Source organism: Mustela lutreola, chromosome 11 (assembly GCF_030435805.1).
Source record: "Mustela lutreola isolate mMusLut2 chromosome 11, mMusLut2.pri, whole genome shotgun sequence".
NCBI lineage: Eukaryota > Metazoa > Chordata > Mammalia > Carnivora > Mustelidae > Mustela > Mustela lutreola.
In genome coordinates this window covers 69,048,131-69,062,927 of record NC_081300.1, presented here as the reverse complement: position 1 = coordinate 69,062,927, position 14,797 = coordinate 69,048,131, and the positions used below count along the sequence as shown (strand labels likewise).

The window sequence follows — 14,797 nt, the reverse complement described above, 5'->3', positions numbered from 1 at the left end:
AAAATTTGCTTGCTTATATTGCTCTCACAATGAGCTTGGCTGATCTGAATTTCCTTTCACTTTACCACCCAGCAGTGTCAACCTCGTGCACCCCTCCAGCTTCCCACCCACCCCTCCCATACCTGGAGTCCCCAGGGGCCTGGGCTTTGCCCCCTCCTTCGTGCCCCCAACCCAGCCACCTTCCACACCTCAGCTAACAGCCCCAGGCCTCTCTTCTGCCACCCAACCAGCAAGCAGGTGACCCCTGTGCTTGACACTTTTCATTGGCTCTCCAGGCTCCTGATGCAACCCCAAGGCCCAAACTACCACCTTCCCCGGTAGTGTAGCTCCTCTGGGCTATAGGCGGGTCCCTTGTGCGCAATGACCCAGTGAGTCCTTCCCGTTTCCTGAGGCCCTGACTGCCAAGTGCCTGCCCCTCACCCCAGCTGGCCCAGATCACCTGTCCTCGAGGATCCCTCAGAGCTTGGATCTTTCATCCATACCACCCCCTGCTGCTTAGCCAACCATCTCACCACAAGTATTCATAGGCACAGGCATGCATCTGACCCACTTCCTGCCCTTCTGAAACCCCAGTCTAGTGCGAGAGACCAGCAGACAGTGAGGACACAGTGGGGCCCCACAGGGCTCTAGGGGGTTCTGCCAGAGGAAATGTCCACCCCCAGCTTCATCCGGGTCCTGGGTCTGCCAGTCCCAGGAGGGGCTGTGTGCAGGGCTCAGTGCCCTGGCTCCCTTCCGCCTGGTCTGACCTGTCTACCAGCCTGCCCCTGTGCCCTCAGGTGACTTTGCTCCAGTGTCTGCTCCTATGGGACATCAGTGGGTGGGAGCCCCTTCACTGCCTTGGGCCCCCCAGCCCAGCTGAATGTCCCAAAGTGGGCATGTCCCATTGGAGAAGCAGCCTTGGAGTGGGCTGTCCCTTACACCTCACTGACGGGTCTGGGTAGAAGGTGCCCAGGTCCCCAGGAGGCCTCAGGATTTGTAAATAATTTGCCTCCCCTTTTGTGTTTCTTGCAGAAAAGCGGAGGGTGGGACCACAGGCCCAGTGGACTGGACCTCATCAGATAATGTAAGTGAGAAGGGAGACCTCAAAGGTGGCTAGAAGGCAGGCTGGCACTTTGGGCTCCGGGCCTCTGGGGCGGGCTCAGTGCCCTGGCTCCCTTCCGCCTGGTCTGACCTGTCTACCAGCCTGCCCCTGTGCCAGCACCGTGCCAGTGGCCAGCTCAGTGCTTTGGACTGCATTGGATAGAGGTGAGGGCCGGGGCTAGAAGGCCGAAGGGGCACCCTGGCCTCTGCTCACAAACCCATTTTCTCTGGCAGGTGCTAGATGGCGCCTCACTTGTGCCCAAGGGTCCCCCCAAGGTCAAGAGGCGTGTCCGCATCCCTGACAAACCCAACTACAGCCTTAATCTCTGGAGCATCATGAAGAACTGCATCGGCCGGGAGCTCTCCAAGATCCCCATGCCGGTAGGGGCTGGTGTGGAGCAGCCGCTGTGGGTCCAAAGGCGGCCCTGTTTTGTGCATGGATAAGGAATGACCTCTAAGTGCCAGCAATCTGGGTGTCATTCTTAACAACACCTGAGGGGCATGTAACAAATTATCAAATCGTGTTCAACAACATTGCCAAAATCCCGGGAGCAGAGGTCTCAGGCTCTGAGGGAAGAAGCTAAGGAGGGGCTTTGCATTGATCAGAGATGTGGGGACCCCCAGAGCACCTCTGCACCTGACAGGGCTTCCCGATGTCCCGGCTCTCCTGACCTCGTAGATGGGGAGTGGCAGAACTGGGCCCTCCTGGGCCAGGAGCTGTCTCTTGCACCCACTCCAGCGAGGTCACACATCGGGCTGAGGATGGAGCTAGCATTCTCGTGTCGCCAGGCTCTGATGGCATCTCCAGGGGGCAAATGTTTGGGGTTCAGGCCAGACTTGGTTTCACTGTGTGCCCCAGGACAAACCCGTTCACATCTCCCGCCTCTGTATCCACACCTGCAAAGTGGGGCAAGGAACAACGCCCACATAACAGTGTCTGGGAGGATGAAAGGGGAGAACTCAGGGCAGTCCCTGCTTGATGGCTGGCCTAGGGTCATAGCCGAGCATCACAAGGGGGGAGTGACCCTGCCCTGCCCCAAGACCAGGATGGAGGGGGCGCCGCCTATAGGAGCTTTCACCCAAAAACAGCACAAGAGCTCAGAATAGGAGGAAAACTCATTCATCCAGCCACCCACCCCTCCCCGTTACTCTCTAATTCTGTGCTGAACAAGTCAGAAACTCTGGCCTTGGTGGCCTTCACATCCTAGGAAGGGAGAGTAACAGTGACCGTAGTGACAGGGTACGAGTTACAGCAGGTCCAAAAGCCACGAGGCTGTAGAGAAAACTGAGGGTGGAGGCAAGCACAGGGAGCTGCGCGGGTTTGGACATGGCATTAGTCGGGGTCGGCAGAGGAACTTGACTGTGGAGGCACCATCTAACCGCAGTGCCCAGGACCGTCTGAGAACAGGCGGGCTGGGAGGGCCCCGGGGCTGTGCTGGGAGCAGCGCCTGACCACCGCCCGTCCGCAGGTCAACTTTAACGAGCCCCTGTCCATGCTCCAGCGGCTGACGGAGGACCTGGAGTACCACCACCTGCTGGACAAGGCGGTGCACTGCACCAGCTCAGTGGAGCAGATGTGCCTGGTGGCCGCCTTCTCTGTGTCCTCCTACTCCACCACTGTGCACCGCATCGCCAAGCCCTTCAACCCCATGCTAGGGGAGACCTTTGAGCTGGACCGCCTTGACGACATGGGTCTGCGCTCCCTCTGTGAGCAGGTAAGGCCCACACACACCCCGGCCAAGGCGCTCCTGCCAGGCCCAGGGGTCCCAGGGAGACAAATGGGACATGGCCTCTGACCCTGCCATGCCTGAGCCCATGAGGCCAAGGCAAGGTCCAGTCAGAGGCTGGGCCTCCTGCAGCAGGGGCAGACCTCCCGGAGATAGTTGGGTGAGGGCAGTCAGGGCTGGTGTGTGGGGAAGGGGAGGGCCCCTCCCCCTGCCAGGAACCACACAGCGGCCCTTGAGGGACAAGTGTGCGGTGCTCTCTGGGAGTCTGGGTAGGCCAGAGCAGGGGAGGTAGCAGGCAGAGGGGATCCTCCACTGTGTGGGGACCCTGAGTCTGTGACGGTGCAGGCCTAGAATGTGAGGAGCTTCTGGGGCCCAGCGGTCCTTCCCTGGGGGTTGGTGATGTCAGCTTGTCCCCATCGCTTCTCAATGCCTTCCCCACCCCACAGACATGCATATTCTCCCCCACGGAGCAGAGCCAAACCCAGGCCCTGGGGTCTAGGAGCCTCAGCAGCAGCATCTTAGCCTGAGCTTGTCTGAGGGGGGGTGAATCTGTCGGTGCCTCCCTGGGTGCTGGGAGAACCCAGGCAGGTGCTGCGTGAAGGTACCCAACATAGAGCTTCCTGGCTGGGCTGCTGGACATCAGCTGTCGGCCAGGCATTGTTTGGGGCCCGGGGATGGGGAGCTCCAAAAGCAGACATTTCACAGTCTGGTGGCTAGTTGAAAAGGCATGCTGTGGCGGCAGTGTAGCCCTACACAAAGCCAGTTGTGGGTAGAGCACAGGCTGCTTAGAAAGTAGAGCCTGGGTATTTGCAGATGCTTTGGATGTAGGGAGAGAGGGCCAGGGAGGAGGAAGGGAGGCAGGGGAAGGCAGCAAGGACGACCGGAGCATTCTTGGCCTGAACTACTGAGTGAATTCCCTTCTTCATTCAGTGGAGTTAACCAAGTGCCCCCAAGGCGCCAGGTGCTATACAGGCAGCTGGGAAGTGAGCGGATGGGGTGCCTGTTCTCCTGAAGGGGGCAGTGCGGGACAGGTGCTGTGTAAGTGGATGGTTCTTTCACCTTTAGAAAGCTGGCTGGAGCCAAAAGCAAGGGAGAAAGCTGCACAGGTCAGAGAGGAAGTGGGCGGGCAGCCTGAGGCTTTGGGTTTCAGTCTGTGTGGCAGGTAGAAAGGGTCCTGACACCTGCCTTTGTTTATGTGCCCCCTGCAGCGGAGAGTAAAGCTATAGATGCTTTGCACCACCCACCATGGCCTGGTGAGGGGGAGGGGCAGATTCAAGACGCATTTTGAAGAAAGAACAGCCAGGATTTCCTAAGGGTTAGAGAAGGAACATAAGAAAGAGGGCCAGAGATGACTCAAGCATTTGGTGTGAGCAGCTGTTAAGACTAGATCATCGGCCTGAGCAGGAAGCCAGGACACAGAGTGCCAGGCCCAGACCCTTGGGGTCACATCCCTAGGTGTGCCAGTATGGTGGGCTCTAGGGCACGTGGGGCCCCAGCCGTGGGTGACAAGGAATGGGGGGTGGGTTTGACCTGTGATGCTGAGACCAGAAAGGCCTTGAGGTGCCACTTACAGGGACAGGAGACAATGAGAGATGCAGGAGGGAGTGGCAAGAACTCTGGTCAGTCCAAACAGCCACCTGTGTGGGAGCGTCCAGTGGGCAGTTGGGTGGCAGGGCGGCAGTCCCAGCGCAAGGCTGTGGCTGGAGACTGACTGAGGTTGTGACCCAGCGAGGAGGTGCCTTAGAGAGGGAGGAAGCTGGGGAGAGGCTGAGCCCCAGGACCCTCTGACCACAGGGCCACAGAAATGAGGAAGAATAAACAAAGGGAAATTGACAGGGCTTGCTGGCAGGTGAGAACAGTAGTCAGGGGTGCCCAGTGCTGTGAGAGGAGGGGGGAGGTGTGGGAGGCCCCAGGGGCCGTGCAGAGCTTGCTGTGCCACCCCTTGCGGCCAGGGCAGGACACTGATATGGCCTCCTGTTCTAGGGCCATGCTAGCCAGGAGGGAGATAGGGCCCAGCTCTGCCCCTCAGTTCAAGTGACTTCCCCAGCCTGAGCCCCCTGTGCAGCATGGCACAGTAGGGGGCAGCCCTTTGCAGATGAGTTGGGGGGCTAACTGGGGAGTTGGCAGAGAAGCCCTAGCTAGAGTGTCACACTTCACTTCCTAGCCATCAGCACAGCTTGTCACAGGGGCCCCCTTGAGGCCAACCTCTGTCATCACCCCATTTCAGAGCCCAAGCCTGGCATAGAGATGCCTTGGTCCTCTTCCCCTGACCACAGCAAGCCCAGGACAGCCGCCCAGGCCGGTCCCACGGCCAACCCTTGCTTTTCCATCAGAGCACCATCCTTCCTGGGGGCCTGCTCCCAGGGCCATGGAGCTGGTCATGCTGAGCACAGGGCAGGTGGTCCCCACAGCTGGTTGGGGAACAGGCCTGGGCCCATGTCCAGCAGACGCTCATGTCCTGTGGGTCTGGTCTCAGGTGAGCCACCACCCACCATCAGCTGCACACTACGTGTTTTCCAAGCATGGCTGGAGCCTCTGGCAGGAGATCACCATCTCTAGCAAGTTCCGGGGAAAATACCTCTCCATCATGCCGCTAGGTGAGTTGGAGCCCTGTGCTTTCCCAGGACAGAAAGCCTTTCTGGATAAGTGGGAGGGTTTTACCAACACAGAAGCCAGCTTGGGGCCTCTAGGAGTGACCTTAGTCTCTCTGCAAATCTGCTCCCTACCTCCCCAGGCTTCCTCAATGCCTCCCTGACCTATGCCCTGTCCCCAGTTTACACGAATACTGCTTCCAGTTGTCAGGACCCTGGGACCGTGGGCAGACAGGCTCGCTGGGGTCTAGCATGGCAAGCCATGACTTCTGACCCTATATCTGGCCTCCAGGAGCCATCCACTTAGAATTCCAGGCCAGTGGGAATCACTACGTGTGGAGGAAGAGCACCTCGACTGTGCATAACATCATTGTGGGCAAGCTCTGGATTGATCAGGTCAGATGGTACCCTCGGGGAGGGGGCATGTGGCCTAGAGGTGGGGCGCTGACCACTAACCTTCCTCACCAGACTGGGGACATCGAGATTGTGAACCATAAGACCCAGGACCGGTGCCAGCTGAAGTTCTTGCCCTATAGCTACTTCTCCAAAGAGGTAGCCCGGAAGGTAAGCAAGGCTACCTCTCAGAGTCATGGGAGGGGTCTGGAGAGGGGCGTGTGCCTGTGCTGATCCTGCCCATGTCCACAGGTGACAGGAGTGGTAAGTGACAGCCAGGGCAAAGCTCACTACGTGCTGTCAGGTTCATGGGATGAACAGATGGAGTGCGCCAAGATCGTGCAAAGCAGCCCCAGCAGCCCCAGCTCAGATGGGAAGCAGAAGACCGTGTACCAGACGCTGCCAGCCAAGCTGCTGTGGAAGAAGTACCCACTGCCGTGAGTGGGGCTGAGGGAGGGTAAAGAGCAGGCAGGGAGAAGGAGGCAGAGGCAGTGGGGCCTAAGACAGGCAGGGGAGCCTGGCCAGCCAGGCAAGAAGTGAGCAGCAGACACTGGGGTCAGGATGGTTCTGTCCGCATGTAGGCAGAGACCATGTTCTGCAGCTGACATCCTAATGTGACTGTATCGGGTGGTAGCCAATCCTATGCAGACTTTAAACAGGTTGATAAAGACAGAGTCCCCATAGTCCAAGGAAGGAAAACCAATGTTTTCCTTCATCAGGGCAAGGAACAGAAAACTATAAAAAGTGGCACAGCAGGTTCCAGAGGGAGCAAAGCAAAGGAAAAATTAAGCAACTGAACTTGAGAACTCCAATTGGGAAGGCTTAATAAACTCCATCAACGGAATAGGTCAGAAGGAATAAACCCTTCAGATAGACAGACAAAACCCGGAAAAGACAAAAAGCCACAGAGAGAAAGCTTACCACCTAGTGACCCAGAATGACTCCTGGAGCAGTATTGCCACAGCCCTGGGAGCCCATAAAGACGCCAAAGGTAGCTGTGCGCACATCAAGTTTGAGAGCAGGGTCTAGTGCACTTCTAGTCGGGAGTCTAGAAGGAAAGAGAACATATCTGAAGAGCAAACAGCAGAGAATATTCCACACCAAATCTGTACAGTGGAACTGTTGAAACTAAATCAAAGAGAAAATATTAAGCAGCCAGTTGTGAAAAAGACATATATGAGTTTCTGAGGAATAGCAAACAGACAGAGGTCTCTTCCTCAGCAATGATGGAAGCTTGAAGATGGTCAAATGAGATCTTACATGTGCAGAAAGACTCACTGCCGGCGGACAATGATACACCCAGGGAGAACACATTTACAGAGTGTTGAAATGTTATGTTTTCAGACTATTAAAAACTCATTTTGCCACCACCAGACCCCCATTAAAGGATATACCTCCTGCAGAAGGAAAGTGATCCCAGATGGAAGATCTGAGATGTATGAGTGAATGAAGAACAAAAACTACGTGAACCTAAGTGAACAGTAAATAAACAAGAATAGTGATGTCTTTCAAGTTTTAGAATCTAAACATAAAATACAACTGTGTGATCATATAAGTCGGAAGAAGGAGAAATGGAAGGAAACTTCTCAAAGGCCATTGTGCTACCCAAGAAGGTGGTCAAGATGTATGTTAACTTTTGGCTGTGTGAAGTCTGCATTCCTAGAACCACCACTAAAATAATGTTTAACTGGAATCCCAGAAGGAAAAGAAATAAAAATGGAAAGGAGAGAGAAATAGTTAAATAATGGAAATAAATTTCCCAGAACAAAAACAAGGAGATGGGAGACCTTGGGCTGAAGGGTCTGTAGAATTTCAGAAACAAGAGATAAAGAAAAGCTTTCACCTAGATCATACTATAGAGAAAATTAAAAATACCAAGGAGAAAATTCTAGTAGCTTCCAGAGAGGAGTATAAGAAGATTACAATTAAGGATAAAGAATCAGATTGACAATCAGAAAGATTGACATCTTTCAATAGATAGTAATATTTTCAAGGTAATGAAGAAAACAAAATTAGAAGACTTTTTAAAAGATTTTTTTTTAAGAAGACTAAGATTTTTATCCAGCCAAGCTATCATTTAATAATGAGGACATAACAACAACAAAATGTCATCAGGCAAAGAGCCTCAGAAGGTTTGCCACACAAAACCCACAATGAAAATGGTATTAGACATAGTAGTTCATTTATGTATTTATTTATTTATTTGAGAGAGAATGCAGGAGAGCACAAGCGGTGGGGGTGGGGGAGCAGTGAGGGTAGAGACAATCTTAACCACGCTCCACATACCCAGTGCTTGGCTGACATGGCGCTCGATCTTACGACCCTGAGATCGTGTGAGATCATGACCTGAGCTGAAATCAAGAGTTGGATGCTTAATCAACTGAGCCACCCAGGTGCCCCTAGACATAGTACTTTAAAAGGGGAGAAAAAAATCCAGAAGTTGCTGTAAAAGACATAATATGATGTAAACATTGTGTTTTTGGAGTGGTTTTTGTTTTTTTAAACAATGACTAAGACCAAAGGCAAAGAGAAAATAGTCCTAAATAATGCAGAATTTAAGGTGTAAATAATGTTAACATGTCAGGATATGAGGAGAGTTGAAAAGGACACCAAGGGATGAGAAGGATTGCTAAGTTCTTATTAGAAGGAAGAGACAAATAAAAGATGTTAGAATAGTAAAAAAGACTAAGAAGAAAAAGGACAAATAAAAACAATAAATCAACACAGTAGGAATAGGTCCAAACATAACAAATAAAAGTAGATGAAACTCACCAGTCAAAAAACAAAATACTGACTGGATTTTTTAAAAATCCAGATATATACACCTTCTAAGAGATGTAAAAAACAAAGACATGCAGAGGTTGAAAGGGAAAGACATACCATGGGAATATTAACTGAAAAAGCTACAATAGCTATATTAATATCAGATAAAATAGACTTTAATAAGAGAAAAGCATTATTAGGGATGAAAGAGTTGCTACATATAAAAGTTCTTCAAGAAGATAAGGAGTTTCACTATGCATGTAGTGAAACAGCCTCAAAAATAAACAAAGTGTATATTGATGTAAAGGGAGAAACTGGTAAATCCATCACCATGTGGGAGATTGAGAGACTTCAACATACCTTTCTCACTTGGTGATCAGTCAAGGGCAGCGGGGAGAGGATCAACAAGGATTTGAGGAGATCAGAACAACACAGGATGTCCACACACTTGAAGTTGCAACACTCAAAGAACATACTTTTTACCCAGTGGACATGGAATGTATGCAAAGATCTGTCATGTACTGAACCTTAGAGAAAACTCAACAAATTTAGAGGGTAGCATACAGACCCCATCCATGATAAGACAATTAAGTCAGAAGTTATGAACAAGATGACAAAAAATCCCCACGTGTTTGGAAAAAATTGTTAAGTTGCTAAATAACTCATGGGTAAAATAATAAATGAGGATGAAAATGTAAAAATGCCTAAAATTGGGGCACATGGGGGCTCAGTCAGTTAAGCATCTGCTTTCAGCTCAGGTCATAATCCCAGGGTCCTGGGATTGAGTTTTGCATCTGGCTCCCTGCTCAGTGCGGAGCCTGCTTCTGCCTCTACCCCCTCCTCTGTTCTCTCTCTCTCAAATAAATAAATAAAATCTTAAAATAAAACAAAATACCTAAAACTGAGTAAAAATGGATGTAACAAAGTTAGTGCTTTAAAGGAAACAGATTGTCTTAAATAGGCACATAAATAAGCTCATTCGTTTTGAGACTATTTCTTTTCTGAGTTTCTAATCTAAGAAATTAGAGAAAGGTCAACATATAAACCAGAAGAAATAAAAAAAAAAACAACTTTAAAAATAAGAGCAGAGATTAGTAAAATAGAAAAAAGTTAAATAGAGAAGTTTAAAAAGCCAAAAGTTGATTCTTTGAGGAAAAAAAAAATCTGACAGAAAACTACTGGCAAGACTTATCAAGCGAGAATATAGAAATAATATTATTAATGAAGAGTTTAATATGACATGCAAAGTACTAAGAATTAAAATTCAGATGAGAACAAATTCTTAGAAAGATATAACAAGAACTGAGTCTAAAAGAAATGAAAAGCATGACTAGTCCTATAATCAAAGAAACTGAAGTAGTTTAAAAATTCCCAAAAGGAAAACACAAAGCCCAGATAATTTTGTAGGTGAATTCCACCAAATTTTCAAGAAATATATTATCCCAATAGTATATAAAATCTTTTAGATCAAAGAAAAAGAAAAAATGCTCTCCTTTTCTATGCATGAGGCCAGGATAACCCTGATGTCAAATCAAGCTAAAAGAGCCGTAAGAAAATTAAAGTTCTGCTCTATTTCACTTATGAATATATAACCAAAATTCTAAAACAAGACATTAGAAAATCAAACAGTGTATAAAAAAAGAAAACATTCATCATCAATCCTGTTGCATTTATCATGGGCATGCAAAGATGATTTTATATTAGGAAATACACAAATTAACTCATCACATTAATAAATCTCAGTAGAGGGGCGCCTGGGTGGCTCAGTGGGTTGAGCCGCTGCCTTCGGCTCAGGTCATGATCTCAGGGTGCTGGGATCGAGTCCCGCATCAGGCTCTCTGCTCAGCGGGGAGCCTGCTTCCTTCTCTCTCTCTCTCTGCCTGCCTCTCCATCTACTTGTGATTTCTCTCTGTCAAATAAATAAATAAATAAAATCTTTAAAAAAAAAAATAAATCTCAGTAGATTCAGAAAAAGCATTTTTGGTGTCTTAGTACAAGGTTAATGTGCAAAAAGTCAGTTGCATTTATACACACTAAAAAGAAAAACTAGAAAATACAATTTAAGAGAAAACAATTATTGTATCAGAGAATATCAAGGACCTTGTAATAAATCTTATATTCAGGACTTCTATAGAGAAAATTATAAAACTTTACTGAGATAGTAAAGAAGAGCTAAATCAATGGAGAAAGACACAATGTTCATAAATAGAAAGATTTATTATTACAAAGATGTTATCATTCAAAGAGATCAAACAAAATCCCAATAGTGATTTTCATTGCTTGATAATAGTGATTTTTTAGATTTTTTAAAGGGCCAGAATTTTCTTATAAAGATTTATTTATTTATTTATTTATTAGAGAGAGAGAGTGCATGGGGGAGAGAGGAGGGACACAGGGAGAGGGAGAAGCAGACTCCCCGCTGAGCAGGGAACCTGATGTGGGGCTCAGTTCCATGACTCTGGGATTATGACCTGAGCCGAAGACAGATGCTTAACCAACTGAGCCACCCAGGGGCCCCTGGGCCAGACTATTTCTGAAGAACAACAGAGAAATAAGGACTATCCCTACTAGATATTGGGACTTATTTTGTAAGTCCCAATTTTGTAGCTCCAATAAAACAATGAGCCTTGAAACAGACCCAAGGATGTATATATCTTTGGCATATAACAAAGGTGACATGAGATCATGTGGAAAGATGGCACTGTTCACTAAAAGGACTTGGTAAAATGGTTAAACATATGGAAAAAGATTAACTGAATCTCTCCCTTACATTAAAACAGAAATTGACTCAGGCAAAGCTCTTAGAAAAGTATTAAGCTTGATTTGCTGTTAAACAACAAGTTAAACTCTAAGAAGAAAATGCTGATGATTATCTTTTACACCTTAAGGAAATAGATCTTAAGACACAGAACACCATGCATGCAACTATATTAAAATATTTTTTTCTTATTTTTTTCTAAGATTTTATTTATTTGACAGAGAAAGACACAGTGAGAGAAGAAAGGGGAAGCAAGGGAAACGGGAAAGGGAGAAACAGGTTTCTTGCTGCGCAGGGAGTCCCATGTGGGGCTCCATCCCAGGACTCTGGGATCATGACCTGAGCCAAAAGCAGATGGTTAATGGCTAAGCCACCCAGGCATCCCTCTTTTTTTTTTCCTTAGAAGAAGTTTTGCTCTTTAAGAGACAATTTAAAGACAGTGTGCATACACATTTAAAGAAAAGGCAATATATAAACTTGCAGAAGATAATCACAATACTTAATACCTGACAACAGAACAGTATTGAGAATTTGGCCACAATTAAAAATAATAACTAAAAAAAAAATCAAGAATACTTCATCCATGAATAAAGCAAAACAGTCTGGCAGAAAAAGTGCAAGAGTCACAAGCAAGAATTTCACATGAGAGCAAATACACATAACCAGTCATCATATAAAATGATCAATATCATTGGTAATCAGGGAAATGCAAATCAAAATCACAATAAGACCATTTTGCCTTCATTTAATTAAGAAAAAATGAAAAAGTCTGACAGTATCAAGTGTTGAAGAAGATACAAATCCACAACATTTCTTATGCATCACTGGTGTGAATGTGAATTGGTGCCACCATGTTGAAAAGCAGGTTGGCCTTACTTCCTAAAGAAGAATATTGCAGACTCTATGGCCCAGCAGTTCCACTTCTAGGTATATACTCAAGAGAAATTCCTGCAAATGTACAATGAGAAACATGCATAAGATTACTCCAAACCAAAAACTTGTGAACAGCACAGATTTATTGAATGAATAACTGTGGTATTATTTCACAGGAGGGAATATTACACAGTAGTTGAAACTAATGAACCACAGACACATGGAACAAAATAAATTTTGGCAGCATAATATTAAGAAAAAAAAGCAAGTCCCAGAAGATTACATACATCATGATTCTTTTTATACAGTTAAAAACAAATATGTAAATATATGTATGTGAATATACACACATACGTACACATTTAAGACTATGTAAAGATGAAATTAAATTAGATTAAAAGGTAAGCAAGGGACTGATGAACCCAGGAGTCTTGCTGACAGCTACCTGAGAAGGGGATAGACTGGTGAGTTTTCCATATGGTTAGATGTAGGTTTTGTCAGGATTCTACATTTTGCTTAGAGGTTCTTCTGGTGGTCAGTTTGCACTAAAACAAGCAGGTCATGCAAGGACCAATAAAAAGAGGGTGTCGTGTAGTAAGGATCATGACTAATCCAAAGCTGTGTACCTGAGATCCAAAAAAGGAGAACAAAAAGAAAAAACAAAATAAGATAGATTTAAATCCAATATATCAGTAATTACATTAATTGCTCCCATTACAGATACAAGATTTCAGATGAGGTTTAAAAATCCAACTATATGTGGTTTATAAGAGCTACATCGAAGTAAGAAAATAAAGATTGGAATAACAGGATGGAAAAAGATATGTCCACAGAAATAACAAAAGCTGCTATAGCTATAGTAATGTCACAAAACAGACGTTTAAAACAAAAAGATGGGAGGTAAGAGGGACATAATGATAAAAGTTCAATTCATTAAGATGAGTTCTAAATTTGAACATATCCTATACTTAAAGAACACAGAAATACAAGGAGAAATGGATTAATTGACAACCAAAGTAGGACATTTTAACAAAGCTCTCTTAGTAATGGCTAGAAACAAGGGGAAAAAAAGTATTTGAACCACAGAATTTACTGGACAATTATAGAACACTCCACTGAACAACTGCAGGAAACACATTCTCTTCAGGAACACATGGAACATCTGCAAAAACTGACCAAATACTGGGTCTTTTAGCAAATTTCAAAGAACTGAAATTATACCAGTATACTCTCTGTCTCCAAAGCAATGGTAGAAATAAAGATGACTAGAAAAAAATCCCCAGATGTTTATAAATTCAAGAAATATACTTCCAACTAATCCACAGATCAAAGTAGATACAGTGGACATCAGAAAATGTAATTGCATAAATGGGTGCCGGATGGCTCAGTCCCTTGAGCATCTGACTCTTGATTTCCGCTCCCTTCGTGATCTCAGGTGAGATCAAGCCCCCCATCCACCTCATGCTCAGTGTGGAGTCTGTCCATCCCTCTCCTTCCATCCCCCCCAACTTGCGCTCTCTCCCTCAAATAAATAAATAAATAAATAATCTTAAAGAAAATGTAACTGCATGATAATTAAAGTAATACATATGAAAGCTGTGAGATTCAGCTAATGCGATACTTGGAGGGCAATGCCTAACCTAAAACACACATATTAGAAAAGAAAAGCTGCAAAATCATGAGCTCAGCAACCATCTCATGAAGTTAGAAAAAGGGCAGCAAAACAAATCCTAACAACGTGGGAGAATATAAAAGTAAACTCAGTAAAGTAGAAAAATCTAAAATAGGATCAACAAAGTTTCATCTTCAACCAACGAAGAGAGTGGACAAATCTGCGAGACAGTTTCAAATGGGGGGAAGGCACATATAACCCACATCACAGATGTGAAAAGAGGACGGCACCATGTCCTAATCATTAAAGCAGTCGTAATGAGATTGTGAAACAAGATCACGCTTATCTAGTTTTAAAATGGGTGGAAATTGGCAAATTCCCACAGAAGTGGAATGTAGCAAAACAGATGCAGGTTGGTGGAGGGAGTGTGCAAGGTGCGGGCAGGAAAAGAAGGAGCCAGCTGCACAGGAGCAGCTGGCTGAGCGAGTTCTGGGAGTGGACAGGTGGTCCTGGGGCCGTGCCGGCCAGCTCACGCTGCCCGTGCCGCCGCAGGGAGAACGCCGAGAACATGTACTACTTCTCGGAGCTGGCCCTGACTCTCAACGAGCACGAGGAGGGCGTGGCACCCACAGACAGCCGCCTGCGGCCAGACCAGCGGTTGATGGAGAAGGGCCACTGGGACGAGGCCAACACAGAGAAACAGCGGCTGGAGGAGAAGCAGCGCTTGTCGCGGCGCCGGCGGCTGGAGGCCTGCTCGAGGGGCTGTGGCACCGAGGAAGGTGAGGCTGGGCTGAGAGGCAGGGAGAGAGGGTACCCTGGGGCTGGGGAACAGGTTCCCAGAAGGAAGGGATGCCCTGGGGGTGGCAAGGGAAAGGGGAGGAAGGAGGACCCCAGAGACAGGGAGGGTATGTGGGGGGAGGGTGGAAGAAAGCCATGTCCTGGGGGCGGGATGGGGAAACCGGGGGAAGGGGGCAGGGTTGGGAAGAGGCCACCTGTCCAC

The 14,797-nt window shown here is 47.2% G+C and overlaps 1 protein-coding gene and 1 long non-coding RNA gene across 7 annotated transcripts in view; one reads left to right on the top strand and one right to left on the bottom strand.

Moving 5' to 3' along the window:
• The window catches only part of OSBP2 (oxysterol binding protein 2), a 161,109-nt gene that overhangs the window by 144,670 nt on the left and 1,642 nt on the right, over positions 1–14,797 (top strand). For all 6 annotated transcript variants that reach the window (XM_059140106.1, XM_059140105.1, XM_059140109.1 and 3 more), the window contains 8 exons: positions 1,012–1,063; positions 1,315–1,461; positions 2,550–2,795; positions 5,284–5,404; positions 5,691–5,794; positions 5,867–5,962; positions 6,044–6,228; positions 14,350–14,576. In XM_059140106.1, coding sequence (XP_058996089.1) covers positions 1,012–1,063; positions 1,315–1,461; positions 2,550–2,795; positions 5,284–5,404; positions 5,691–5,794; positions 5,867–5,962; positions 6,044–6,228; positions 14,350–14,576 — 1,178 coding nt within the window. The remainder of the gene's footprint in view (positions 1–1,011; positions 1,064–1,314; positions 1,462–2,549; positions 2,796–5,283; positions 5,405–5,690; positions 5,795–5,866; positions 5,963–6,043; positions 6,229–14,349; positions 14,577–14,797) is intronic.
• On the bottom strand, positions 10,753–14,356 carry LOC131811491 (uncharacterized). The gene is made up of 2 exons (XR_009345956.1): positions 12,631–14,356; positions 10,753–12,260 (listed from the first exon to the last, which is right to left on the bottom strand). It is a non-coding gene; the product is annotated as an uncharacterized LOC131811491 (long non-coding RNA).